Source organism: Pleurodeles waltl, chromosome 12, assembly GCF_031143425.1.
Source record: "Pleurodeles waltl isolate 20211129_DDA chromosome 12, aPleWal1.hap1.20221129, whole genome shotgun sequence".
In the NCBI taxonomy this organism is placed as follows: Eukaryota; Metazoa; Chordata; class Amphibia; order Caudata; family Salamandridae; genus Pleurodeles; species Pleurodeles waltl.
In genome coordinates, this window is record NC_090451.1 from 68,812,697 (window position 1) to 68,827,549 (window position 14,853).

A 14,853-nucleotide genomic window follows, 5' to 3' on the forward strand; every position below is an offset into this window, starting at 1 on the left:
TATGGTAGATTTGGCGATAGAGGGCGCTCAACTCGCCATGCTAAGGATTCGGCTCGGAGAGCCTGATGCATCCGAGGCGCCGGCTACACCCAACTCTCCTCCTTTGGTTCTAGGTGGAAGGAAATCCCTCTTCCTCAAACAATGGCAAGTCATCACAGCAGACAAGTGTGTCCTCCAATTAGTGAAACAGGGCCACACTCTAGAATGTACCCAACTGCCTCCCTCCAATCCTCCTCGCAGGACTCCTTCAAGATACCCACAACAACTCAAGAAGGATATCAACAAAATGCTCCTCAAAGAGCTATAGAGAAGGTACCTCGATCACAGCAAGAAAGAGGGTTTTATTCCAGGTTCTTCCTCATTTGAAGAAAGTGGAAAGATTGGAGGCTGATCCTCGATTTACGGGAACTGAATATCTACTTAAAAAAGCAATCGTTCCGCATGATCAGCCTACAAGATGTCCTCCTGCGCCTTAACCAGGGAGATCTCATGTCTACACTAGACCTGAAAGAAGCATATTTCCACATTCCCATCCACCCTGCCCACAGACAATACCTGAGAATCACCGTAGCCGGCAGCTATTTTCAATTTCGTGTCCTTCCCTTCGGCCTAAAATCAGCTCCCAGGATATTTACCAAATGTCTAGCGCCAATCGCAGCCTTCCTCAGAAGGAGGGAACACCACATTTTTCCATATCTAGACGATTGGCTGATAAAAGCAAGTACCTATGCAGGAGCGCGCAGATCAACAAAAAGGTGCGTTTCCTTACTAACCAATCTGGGACTAACCATCAACTGGGAGAAGTCCAAACCTCTGCCAGCACGCAGTATCACCTTTTTAGGGGCAAACCTGGACACGCAGTCCACCATGACGTGTCCCACATTAGACAGGCAACAAAGGTTACTGACACTAACAAGATCTATACAAAAAAGAAACTGTGTCTCTGTCCGCCTGTTCAAGTCACTGTTGGGTATTATGTCATCATGCATACCTCTAGTTCCTCTGCCGACTAAAGATGCGCCTGTTACAGGAGCAACTAAATCGTCAATGGCTCTAGGCTTCGGGAAGCTTCAAAGATCGGACACACATAACCCCAGCAATACTCAGAGCATTGACATGGTGGTCTCAAGGGCATCCTCTATCCATAGGCCTTTCGTTCCTACATCATCCGGCTCCGTGGACCATCACTACAGATGCATCTCTAGAGGGTTGGGGAGCCGTGCTATAGGAACTTCAAATAAGTGGCAAGTGGCCACCACAATTGACAGCGATGCATATCAGTTGGCTAGAGCTCAGAGCAGTGTACCTCACTTTACAGGCTTTTCTCCTGAAAAAATCAGGATCGCACGAAGTAATAAGAACAGACAACACCACTATGATGCATTACCTCAACAAACAAGGAGGCACAAGATCTCTCACTCTCTCCAGAGAAGCCCAGAGAATTTGGAATTGGGCCTCGCAGAAAGGCATCACACTCTCAGCTGTGCATTTGCCGGGAATAGAGAACAAGACAGCGGATGCGCTCAGTAGACAAAGATCGAGCTGCCACGAGTGGGAGCTGGACCAGTCGATAGTGGACTACATCTTTTCCCAGTGGGGGAACACCAACAATAGACCTGTTTGCCAACAAAGAGAATGCCAAATGCCAGTACTTCGCAAGTTGGCATCACCAAAAGGGATCTTTGGGGAATAAGTTTTCGATAGTCTGGTCAGACATCTTTGCTTATGCCTTTCCTCCAATTCCATTGATCCCAAGAGTCCTCACAAAGATGAAGGCAGAGCCGTGCACTCTGATATTAATAGCTCCGTATTGGCCGCGCAAACACTGGTTTGCGGAGCTTCTTCTTCTGTCAGTCAAGCCTCACATTCTGCTGAAACCGTTTCCACAATTGTTAACAATGAGCAAAGGGCAAGTATGGCTCCCGGATCCGCATTCAATGCAATTGTCAGCATGGCTCCTGGGCACAGGGAATTCGCACATCTGAATATCCCACAGGAGTGTAGGGATATCTTGTCCAGAGCTAGATGGATAGCACTAATAAGGCTTATTCTTGCAAATGGAAACGATTTTGTGTCTGGTGTCATCAGCGGCAGATTGACCCACTATCTTCACCGCCAGAACAAATATTGCAGTACTTATTGCAGTTAGCGCAAGCAGGCCTGGCACATTCATCCATTAAAGTACATCTGGCGGCAATAGCAGCATACAGACGTTCAGATGCTTCACCCTCGCTCTATTCCTCTCGTCCGATCAAGAGGTTTTTTAAAAGACTTTTCAGGGTTTTCCCTCCATTCAGACCACCACCTCCTTCGTGGTACCTAACTATTGTCTTAGCACAGCTGATGAAGCATCCGTTTGAGCCAATTCATCGTGCCTCTCTCAAATTCCTTTAGTGGAAGGTTGCTTTATTGGTGGCTCTCACATCAGCCATATGTGTCAGCGAAGTGCAGGCCCTCTCTATTCAAGAGCCGTTTTTACAGTTTAAACGAGACCGGCTACTGCTGCGTACTAATCCGCATTTCATTCCGAAGGTCCCGTCAGACTTCCACATCAATGAGCCTTTAGTGTTCAAATATTTTTTTCCTCATCCTTCTACTCCGGCGGAGGGAGCATTACACTCCTTAGACGTTAAGAGATGTGTTCAATTCTACTTGGACAGAACTAAGTCTTTTCAACGCTCTAATCAGCTATTCGTAGCATACAGTGCACCTAGAAAAGGCCAACCACTCTCCAAGCAGAATATATCCAGATGGATCGCCTCAGCCATTCGTTTCTGCCATCAAGCAGCGGGTAAACCTCTGCACTCATCTATACGTGCTCATTCTACGAGGGCAGGGTCTTCGTCAGCAGCGCTGTTCGCGAGGGTTTCCCTACAAGACATTTGTAGGGCAGCAACATGGAAGAGCTGTCATACATTCACAAAGCACTACTGCTTGGAATCTCTATCTCAGGGAGAGATAGCAGTGGGTCAAGCAGTTCTCAGGAATCTCTTCAGGTGAAGGTGAGACATATTATTTCCATCCCTCCATCCTAGAACAGGTATGCACATTGTTTATGTCTCTTATGTTCGGTTACAGAGTTATGATTTGTAAAAAAAAAAAAAAAAAAAAAAAGAGAGAACAGTGTAACATAGAGAAAAATTGACAGAATTAATGATAGTATTCACATACCATATTTTCTTTGAAGTATTCCTTGATAGATATTTAGATATATGTATATGTGTATGTGTGTATATATTTATATGGATGTATGTACATATGTTTTATATATGCGTGTGTTTTGTACCATATATGGTTACAATGGTACAATGTGCATAAGTACTGCTCTTTACTCTGATTCAAGCATGTGAATCTATGAAAGTTCCAATACTGGAGTAAGAAAATAAGTTACTTACCTGTAACCGTAGTTCTCCAGTATTGGAATCTTTCATAGATTCACATGCGACCCACCCACCTCCCCGGAGAGGCTCAATTTCACCTTCCTTCTTCCTTCTCTCTTTTTTTCCTCTTTTAACGCACTTGTGCTTGGAAAATCTGAGGTGCTTGAGCTTCTCTCAGGAGGATTCTAGAGGGTGGTGTCGCCTGATTGGTGGATACTCAAGTTAGGTCCTTTTCCTAAAATGACTCGGATAGACTGTTAAAGTGAAGAGGCCTAGGGCCTTTTTGTTAATATATTTTAACACTACTTGTGTAATTTATACCGGGGGCCTCCATCTCGACGGCAGGGAATGATTCAAGCATGTGAATCTATGAAAGATTCCAATACTGGAGAACTACAGTTACAGATAAGTAACTTATTTTCTTCTAACTTATGTAGTTCCATAGTACACAGTGCTTTACTGCGACCTGAAAAGCAGCGTGGCTTTCCTTTCCTTTTCTTTTTAGATGTAGGTATCGGAGCTCTGTACACGAGCCAGCTGCATTACACATGGACATGCCTGGTCCCGTGCTTTACATATTTCAGCACTCGCGTCATGCTGCTTTAAAAGTACATACAGTGTTAACATTTTTGAGCTTGTTTATCATCCAAAACACTTAATTTAGTGCACATTTATCCCAAAATTGGTCCCCTTTCACGAGTAACCTGCAATGTATGCCACATTGTTTTGGGTCCCCGGGCGGGCCCTGTTTTTGCTCCTACTACACTCTAATCAGCTTTTCGATACTTCACTTAATGCCCCTTTACACCAATTACTTTTAGCCATACTAAATAGCAAAAACATTAATATACAAAATAACTGAAACATATTGGCAAGACTTATTGCCTATGCCAGTGCTTGTTTTCTCTTTACTTTCAGCCATTGCCAAGTGGCAAACTTTTACTTCAACCAACTAATGATGCCTAAAAAGGTGCACCCATTTATTGTCACCAACAACTGGTCCCAGTTGTAAATGCCGTAATTTAGTCAGTGGTAGACTGTGTCAACCTTGTATATCAAGCCATAGTTAAAAAAAAACTTTGTTGCCTTTTCTTCGAACTGCTGCTGTCTGTCGGTGTTCAGGTGGAACTAGTCGTTCAAAGACCTGAGCATTGCCCAGAAGGCAGCCTGTCTTATTGGCCTTCAAGTTGACTCTGCTGCCCTTGTAGGGCTCTGTTTTTCAGGCTCAGTTTTCTCCTTGTGCTACTTAAACTGAGAACAATGAGCTGTGCACATCCTATCACATGAGCTGATGCAAGCATTGTAGCTCGCTTCCCTGCAACATACGAGCTAAACTGCAACATGTTTATTTTTAGGAATCTTGTAAAATCGTCCCTTTTTATTAAGTAGCTAAAACTTTTTGCCTTACTGCTTGTGCTCTGCCTCCTTCTTTAGTAGTTTCTTATTCTTCTGTTTTTTTAGATGGTTCTTCCTCACCCACCTTTTTTCATCTTATGCTCTGTGGCTAATTGCCAAGAAATTCTGCAGTATGCTTTGGAAATAAACATAACTTAATGTAATTAGAAATGCAGACGCGTGTCTGTATTTACATGAAAAAAAACTGGTGTGTGTTATTTGTACTGTGCCTCTGATCAAGGCTTACTTATTGGTGTTTTATAGATATTTCTACTCCTTTCCTAGGCACTCACGGGCACATGAGGAGGTTGCAGTGGATCAGGAAATTCAGCAAATAACAGTAGAGCTGGAGTCGAAGATGGAGGTGCAATCAGGAGTTCTGGAAGAGGAGAAAGGGTATACTTTTTATAACCTGAACTCAGATCTCCCTATGCAGTGGTGTATCCGTGTACAAAAGTAACAATTGAATTATGCTTTTGTGATTAGTTAAACTAATTGGTGTAGGTTTTGTCGAAATTTGTAATGTATTTATCGCACTAGTCATTTGGATAGTCTACTGTGATCACAGCATGGAGTGTAATTTTAGACTGTTCTTAGGTTGTTCAGGACAACTGTCAACTAATAAATGCATGGAGTTCGATTCTGTTACCATTTTAATACTTACGCCATTACACTTTCATAGTTTAAGTGAAAACTAGATCACTTCCTTGCAGAAGTAAGTGTAGAAACATGAGTGGTGATGAATGATAAATTGCTTCTTTTGAATATATAATGCTCCGCTATGTAACTCCTCCCCCTGTTCTTGGGGGAGTGGGGGGCTGCATGCATACTTATTACCAGCAGTACATCATTTACATGTCTGGTGTGTTACTGTTGTCAGCGACTCAGTTCTCCTAAATTCAGTACAGAGTCTGTCTGCAAGACTGCTTGTGCCTCCTGGACACCCCAGATGCTGGGCCTACACTTTTTCTGACTCTGGCACAAGGTGTCCCTCACCCATCACACTCCCCTGAAGCAGAGGTTCATGGAAACCCAAGCACATAAGTCAAATGTTCCAGGGCACTGAGTACTTGCATCAAAGTTGAGCTGCAGGCTCTGGCTAGAAGATTCTGGACTGAAAACTGGCCAAATTGCAGGTTTTATCAAGGGGCATCTGGGACTGTGGGTCAAAGAGCAGGAACATTCAGGAAGGGCAGAATGCCACAGAGCTTCCACACAGAAAGTGGTTTAGAAGAAGACAGGTCAGGAAACCTGGTTAAATGCATTGGCATGCTACTTTACAGTTATACTTAATTGCGTTCTGAGAGGTTGCGCCTTCCATACCATCAGCGCTGTCTTCCTACTTCCTCACAGAGTTTTAAAACATTTTTTGCAAGGGAATGAAAGCCTGGAGAGAGGCAAGAGAGCAATTCTAAATTGGCCCTCGGGATACATTCCAAGTTGCTGTGGGTGCACAGACGTTTTACTTGGTGAACAATTGGAAGAATAGTGTAATTTACATAAAGAGATTCTTCAAATACTGGCTAAAACATTACCCACCTCATCAGCTTGTTATGAGTGAAGTTACTGTAACTTGAAGCAGGTCAGCCTTGGAAAGCAGCATGCTTGGAATGGGTGTTGATACTGAGCAAAACCATCATGTGAATGAAGTTTCTGGACTATGAGAGGAAATCGAACAACAATAGGGACCCTCAGACATCATATCCATCACACCTGAATGTAGTCCTCCAGCCCCTATTCTTCAGGATTTATCTTCACCTTGTTATACAATAAACTGCCACATCATCATATGGCTAAAAATGTGGCTATGACATTGAAGGGAATATAATCATTCCTGGGTAATCCAAGGTAGCATCTGATAATGGGATGATTTATATCCTCCATATGGATTGTTATATTCGGTGTAACTCAGAGATGTGCCGTTTTGGCACTTCTGTGTAACATAGACCCGAGGCTTTTAATGCTTCAGGGTAGAATTGCATTGGCGAGGAATATTCAACATGATTATTTTAAATTATTTTCTTCAGAAATTGTTTGATAATGATACCAAAAGGTGGACTCTTTAAAATTGCATATTTGACATTCTCTCTGATTTGAGTGGTGAAACAAGTGAGTTGGTACATAGATGATCAATCATAATAGATTGAAGGTGCAAGGGCATGAATAGGTTTATAGACCAATATGCAGGCAGTACAGTAAAACACAATGTAATTAGTGAAGAGGGCAAGATCTTACCAGTTTATGGCAATGTGATAAAGACTAATCACAGTTACAATAAGAGCAGAGATACAGGCATACTATCAAACTGGATAGGTTAATGGTGTAGTGAGTGTTATAATTTTAGTAATCTGAAAGATGAGTAAAGGACAAATTCCGAGATTGTTAAAAAGTGGTAAATTGAATCAAACATGAATATAGAAATAAGGTGAGGAGCCAACGATGACAGCTGAAGTTATGTACATTTGAAAGAAGACGTCAGTAGAAAGAAACTGTACAAGAGTTGTGGGCGGGATACACAAAAGTATTTTGCAGCTGGAAAGAAAAGTATTTCCATCTTTATTTTTTTTGTTTTTTTTTAAAGAAAAGTGGATGAATAAAAAAAATATCCAACTTCGAAAGGCTAACTGGACAACTGAAGATCTTAATGCACAGCTTATTTTATAAGAAAATAACTCTTGAAGGAAGGGTTTTGATTTATTCTCTTGCGATGAATTGATTTAAAGTTGCAACAAAGGTTTTTGATTTTCAGTTACCCTAAATAGATTGCCTGGATTGAAGGATGTACAGCCTAATAGACCTAATGTCGTCTTTCACATGTTCCTTGTATCTAATTATGGTGCTGGTGGGAAGTGCACACAGTGCAAGGCTTGTAATTTGCAGTGCCTGTGTCCTTATGCTTTCATTTTTTTTCTACTCCCAGAGAGGCGTCTTCAGCCTGTGCCATCAAAAGGTCTGCTGCACCCCTGCTGGAAGTGGATACTGCTAGCCAGCACTCAGAACCAGCCAGCCAGGCCTCGGAGGAGGAAGAAGAGGTGCCAGTGACAGATATTTACTTTGTAAGCCTTTTTTCTCCCCTCAGTGTGATATAACTTACCCTCTTTGTTTTGACACTCCTTGAATTGGCTTTTCACCCAGATAACAATCTTGTATCTCTAAAAGATACCTTGGATAGTAGGCCTTTTGTGTTACTTTAACCTGTGTATTTACAGCCAATCCTCATGTAATGGCTTATCATCTGATGTGAGGATAAATTGTATGCTGCAAAGGGTTTTTGTTTTTCTCTATCTAAGGTGGGTGACTTTGGAGTGTCCATGCAGACATAAACATAGCATGAGTTGAATTAAATCTGGTGGTGGGGTTTGGGAGGTGAATGGGATTCAAAAGTTTTTTTTTTTTCGTTTTTTTTTTCGTCGTGATAAAAGTATACCCAACAGGCATAGGCAATACCTACGGTAGCTTAATTTCCCACTGGCAACCGGCTGAGCTCATAAACAATCCACAGTGTGACTGTACTTGCTGCACCAATACATCCACTTTGCTTCATAACAAATTTGTTTATAAGCATCTAAGGGTCAATTTGCTAGTTGAAAGCAAGCGTCCCTACCCTAGGCTGTCATGTTCTCTACAGACATGGAACTAATGTGCAGTGGTAAAGACCGAACAATCAGGCCACGTTCCTGTCTGTGGCAGACCCCTCCTTTGCTGTACGAAAGAAACAGGCACTGTTTATGTATTTTAAAGTTAGGCGTCTAGCAGAAACAGAGTAGATCTCCACCAGGCTACATCTTTATGCTAAGTCCACATCTAATCTCCAAGTCCTGTTCCATGATTAATATCTTATTGCAAAACTGTAGCTGTGTCCTTGCTGGTATATATATATATTTTTATTACCTTTCATGCTGTGCTCCAACCATTGCTGCTTGGATTGAAAAGCATTTTGAACTAAAATTCTGTACGTGCCTCCCTAAATAAGGTTCATATTAGTAAGACCACTTGTGAAAAGCACAAACTGTGGAAAACAATGATGGAAGATGTGGAACAGTAAATGATGAACGCAACATGAAATCTTCTTTTGTCTTCTAAAACTAACTTGCTAGTCAGTTATTCACATTTAGCATATTACTGGAAGAAAACCAGGTACTTGTATCAAGGTGCCAGGTAAAGGACCACAGAGCACACAAAATGGCTCTTATGCATTGCCACGTCGAGTCTGCTCCTTGTCTTTCTGATACATACCTCCTCCCAGAGATTCCTCACCTTATGAATAGTCATCAATCGTCAGACTGAATCTGAAAAGTTTTTTCCTGAGCAATAGTTCTCCAGAGCAGCCAGGCGGTGCCATACTGCCTAAGTCATGAATCTGCTGGTTTGGACAGGCTCATGCTGGCCAGCAGGAGCCACTGTCTTCCAGTTCCAGCTACAGCAGCCAATAAATACAACTTTAGTTTGCTCTTAGTTATGTATGCCTAGCCAGTGTGCACAGGAATTTAGCATTTCGTCCCATGCTGTCAATCTATCATGCCCAACTCATGGATTTTATAGATTGTTCGAAATGGCTGTGCCCTACCCTATCTGTGTGCCCCATCCACTATTACTCCCACACTAGAGGAAGTTTTAGATGAGCACTTGTCCATTCTCTGCATTTGTTGCACTCAAGGGGTGCTGTTGAGATGGTGCCGGATTCGTAAAAGGAGAGGGTAGTTACACTTCGCCATTTCTGCCTTCTGCAGACGGATGTGGACCTTAGACCTAGCCCAGACCTTTGACCTCTGAATGCCTTTCTATGAAAGGACAAATTCAAAATGTTCTCTTTGGACTAGATTCTGTTTGATTTGGAGCTAGGGAAAACTTCAGGTTGTCTTTGGATCTGCAGGATGTTTGTTTATATACTCCCATCCTATAACCCTACAAACATTATATGATGATCAAGGGACGCCAGAAACATTTTCAGTTTGCTGTGCTCCCCCTCGGTCTCACTGGCAACCCTTGGGAGTTCACCAAATTGATGAAGGTGATTGCTGCTCATCTTCTGAGGACAGGGATACAAGTACTCCCGTGCGTTGCATGACATTTAGGCTAAAATCTGATTTTCCTCACATCCACATTAAGAAAATTTGTGGAAAGTAACAGATAAAAATATTTGATTCTCCAATATTGGATCTTTCATAGATTCACATGCTTGAATCATTCCTGTCGTCAAGATGGGAGTCCCGCAGTAACCTTACATATATATAGCAGTAAGTGTACTACACTAGGCCTCAATGGTATAGACAGGCACTACTATAGCCTATCCATGTTCCTTTTAAAAAAAAAAAAAGAATCACATCTGAACTACAACCAATCAGGCGACAGCACCCTCTAGAACACTACCCACAGAGGCAGTTTTCCTCAGATTTTCTACTGCACGTTGTGTGAAGGGAGTCTCTCTGAGCTCTGCTTAGCTTCTGTTCTCTACAGCTATGCTGACAGGAAAATTTCAGTCAGATATATCGAGCATATGTATGAAGCCAGCTGCAGGTTCCGCACATCTGGTGCAACCTGAGGTGTTTGTGCCATAGATTTTGGTTATCATTTGTGGGGTCAGGTAGGTCCTGTGAAAAATGTATAGGTTTATTAATTTGAACCTGGCATTTCTGGATACTGAGTAGACATGAGAAGTGATCTGATCCCATTGCGTTTCTTCCCATGTGATGTCTAAGTCCGATTGACATTTGGATTTAAGTTTTGCTAGGGGCAAACGTATGCTAGCTTGTAGCGCTTTGTATATTCCTGATACCACACCTTTCTGATCTCCTGTTGAGCAAATGGTGTTGCAGCTATTATGAGTGGGGGTTTCAAGGTTCCCAGTTCTCCATATTTTTTGTGCGACTTTAATGATGGCTTTGTGGGTGATGAATAAACCGGGGGGGAGGTCGTATTGCGTTTGCAGTTCAGTGTAGGTGTGGAGTTTCCCTCCCCGTATAGGTCTTCTAGTTTAGTAATATTATGTGATATCAGTTTGTTGAGTCCTGGGATATTTTGCTTCCCTAAGATATGGGTCAGGCAGGACAGTGGAAATTCTGGGGCATATGGAGTGTTTGTGCGTGAGCACTTCAGATATTGAGACCAACAGTGTCTAGCCGACTCCCACTCGGAAGCAGTTGCTTGGATTTCCAGGGGTTCAGTAGTATGCTCATTATCCTGTCTATGGAGCAGTTTAAAGGAAGGCATAGTTCAGTGTTAGTTGGAGGGTTGCACGATAATTTTGCGATCCATTGTAGTTGTCCTGCCCAGTAATATATATTTCCATGTCAGGGGCGGCTAGGCCACCCTCGGCTGTAGGTCTCTGAAGAGATCGTATTGCCATTCTTTGTCTACTCGGACTCTATTTCTTTGAATGTTTTTTTCGGGATTATGAGTGGGATGGTTGAAAAATAGTACAACAGTCTAGGCAGCACTATCATTTTAAGAAGAGCAATTCTACCTGTGACTGTTAGAGGCAGTGTTTCCCAGAAGCGCATACTGGCTCTAATCCCTCTGAGTGCACCTTGTATGTTTCCTTCTAGTAGATCATTTACTGAGTGGTAAATCTTTACTCCTAGGTATTTGAATGTGTTAGGTGACCAGGGAAGGCTTCTTGTATCATTTGGTTCTGGGGTTTCTTTGTGCAGTGGGAAGATGGCGGATTTCCTCCAATTAATCCAGAGTCCGGAGGCAGCTCCGTAACTTTCCATCATTCTCATGGCCCCTGATAGGTCTGTTTCTAAGTTTTGTAGGAAGAGCAGCATGTCATCTGCGTATAAGGCGATGTTGTGGGACTGGTTATTTATTGGGATGCCCTTATAGTAGAGGCTGGATCTTGCCATTTGCACTAGGAGTTCTATTGCGATTGCAAAAAGAAGGGGGGATAATGGACATCCTTGTCTGGTGTCCCTGCCGACCTGGAATGGAGGAAATATGTAATTGCCTGTTCTTACTCTTGCAGTAGGGTTAGCGTATAGTAGTTTGGTCCACCTTACAAATCCTTTGCCCAACCCCAGCTTTAGCAAAGCTTGTTCCACATAGTCCCATCTTAAGCTGTCAAATGCCTTCTCTGTGTCGACTGAGATGATCGCCGTTTGTGGTAAACTCTGGGACAAGGAGTGGAGTATTGATATGAGGCATCTAATAGTTTGGGATGTGCTGCGTTTGGGTATGAAATCTGATTGGTCCTGATGCATCAATGAGGGCATATGGGGGAGTAATCTGTCAGCTAGGATCCAGCTTAGTATTTTGTAGTCTATGTTGAGCATGGATAGGGGGCGGTAAGAGCGAACATCTGTGGCGGGTCTATCTGGTTTCAGCAGAGGGATCATAATAGCTACGTTGGTCGACTGGGGAAGGGTGTTACTATTCCATGCTTCTGCATATAATGTGCAAAGGTGGGGGGCTAGCAAGTCTTGGTACTGGTGATAAAATTCTAGTGGGAGCCCGTCTGCTCCTGTGACTTTACCCCTGGCCATACTTTGGATTGCAGATTTTATTTCCGCGATCGATATAGGCGTCGCTAGGGTTGAACTTTCTTCTGTTGTCAGATTGGGGGTGGTGAGAGCTTCTAGTTCACGTAACTGGGTGGGGGTCAATGTTACGGTGGGGGGTGCATATAAAAGTGCATAGTACTCGTGAAAGACAGAGTTAATTTCTTTTTGGGTGTAGACGTGTGTGCCCTGTGAGTTTTCGACTTCCACTATGACGGTTTGTTTTTTTGGGGGTTGCACGAGCCAGGCTAGTAAAGCGCTAGCTTTGTCCCCTTCCGAGTGTTGTCTGGTTAAGTGTTTATAATCGAAGCGAGCAAGTATATTAGCTGCCACGTGGATTTTCGTCCTGGTTACCACTAACGGGGGGTGTAAGTCAGGTTGCGTGGGGCGCCTTCTTTCCAGGTCTCTAAGAGTCTTTCAATTGAAGTTATGCTTCTATTGATTTTCGGGTACCTTCCCCGGATTAATGTTTTAAAAGTTTCCCATTCAATGGCCCTGGTAGACGCCGTTCCCTCGTGTTTAAAAATATTCCCCCATAGCTGTATATAATGTATGTTTGAACGATTCGTCTTCGAGCATTTCTGCTCTAAGGCGCCAGGTTGGGATTGTCATTCTCTCTCTGCCCCAGGATAGTGAAGCTATCAGGGGGTTATGATCAGATATCGTTCGGCTAAGATATTCCGCTGCCACCACGTCGCTCTGCAGTTCAGGGGATGCCAAGATGGTGTTGAGTCTAACGTGTAGATCCTGTACAGGTGAGTAATATGAATAGTCCCTAGAGTGTGGGTTAAGTGTTCTCCAGCTATCTATAAATTGCCAGTGTTGTTGCCATTCCGTGAACAGTTTCGCAGTTTTCAGCGACTGGGATTGTGACACTGGAGGGGGCGATCTATCCAGAGTGTTGCTAGCAATGCAGTTAAAGTCGTCCGTCACCCCCCCAATTATATTTATGCCTGCCAGAAGAGGGCCTATTTCTAGTGACAATCTGTCGAGGAATTTGCCTTGGTCGTGGTTTGGAGCGTATACACCTCCTATTGTCACTTCTCTTCCACCTAGCCTTCCGTTGATCATCACATATCTACCCTCTTTATCAATGACCTTGTGGAGTATTTGAAAAGGGACCCGGGGACGGATCCACATTAATACCCCCCTAGCATAGGCTGAGTAGTTAGTGGCTATTATTTGGCCTCTCCATCTTTTACTGAGGGCTTTAACTTCCTGCTCTATCAAATGGGTTTCTTGTAATAGGGCTATGTGAATCCCCCTTCGTTTAAGATTGTTGTGCACTATAGCGTTTGGACATATTATTTAAGCCTCTCACATTCCAGGTTATTATTTTATACTGTGTAGTCATAATCTTGGTTAATCTGAGCTGTATTGACCGGATTGATCGCGAGCTTTGCGATGCATGAGGTCAGGCTTATTGACCTATGTTTGGTTTGAGTTCCGCCTTCTAAGGTGATTGTGTTTGCATGAATTGTCCCATTCCCAACTCTAACGAGAACTTTCCCCAACTCCCTCTCCCCAGGACCGGATAACAAAACTTTCCCCGTCCAAACCATTTAACTTATCTTATTTCCTATTGGAGGTGGGTGGTGCGTCAGGGCCAAGAGCTTAAACCCCGGGCCGTTCCCGGGACCCGGCTGAGGCATATCTGCTGCCCGTGAAGGAGTATTCGGAGTTTACTATTTCCTTGTGGTTGCCTGGTGGGCTCACTTCCGCAAGAGATGTGTGTAGGATATGTTCGCTCTGTAAATTGGGTGATTGCTGTTTGGCTCTTGGGGGATTAGATGATTTCTTCTGCCATTCTGGGGGTCACTTTTGGTAGATTAGTGCAAGTATCTTGCGATGAGACCGATAGACTCCCGCAGCTTGAGTCATGGTCTGAGGCATCACCTGAGGTTTGCGAATGATGCGAAGCTCCTCTACTCAAGCCCGCTGCTGCGTCTACTGCTTCGCGCATTCCTTGTAGTGATTGGTGTCTGGGGAGTGCTATTTCTAGTGCCCTTTTAGAGGATCTACCACGTTTCCTGCCAGGAGCACGGGAGGGTCTACTCGGTGCTCCTAGAGATGTAAAGTTTAGGGTTTCTAACCAGTCTCCGACTGGCTGTGGGGTTGAGAAAAAGTGTTTCTGATGGATACAACTACTTGTGGATTCCTCACCTAATGAATACTCCCATGGCGCCAGCATTCAACGGAAATCTTCTTCCCAGCTTCTGCACGTCGACGAGGACGTCACATTAGCCCACGCGACGCCGTCTGACGTCATACAGGCAATAAGAGGTCCTCGCTGACGTGCCGACGTCAGTTCCCTTTTTTCCGTACATTCGAAACGGTTATCTTCGAGGGAGCTACTGTTACTTTCGTGGTTACAGTATATATTTTCTGCTGTGGGGATTTTCTCTGCGGTTATTATGTCTCAGAGAAAGTCGGGTTTCAAGCCCTGTCGGGAGTGTGGGGGCAAGATGTCCGTTACTGATCCTCACTCCGACTGTTTATGGTGCTTAAGCTCTGATCACGACGTCGCAACATGTGATTCATGTCAACACATGAATCCAAGAGCCCTAAAAGAACGAGAGGCT

The 14,853-nt window shown here is 43.6% G+C and overlaps 1 protein-coding gene across 4 annotated transcripts in view; it reads left to right on the top strand.

Annotated features, from left to right (window-relative positions):
• The window catches only part of PIP5K1C (phosphatidylinositol-4-phosphate 5-kinase type 1 gamma), a 199,937-nt gene that overhangs the window by 134,128 nt on the left and 50,956 nt on the right, over positions 1-14,853 (top strand). For all 4 annotated transcript variants that reach the window (XM_069217487.1, XM_069217488.1, XM_069217490.1 and 1 more), the window contains 2 exons: positions 5,061-5,171; positions 7,696-7,831. In XM_069217487.1, the coding sequence (XP_069073588.1) occupies positions 5,061-5,171; positions 7,696-7,831 (247 nt within the window). The remainder of the gene's footprint in view (positions 1-5,060; positions 5,172-7,695; positions 7,832-14,853) is intronic.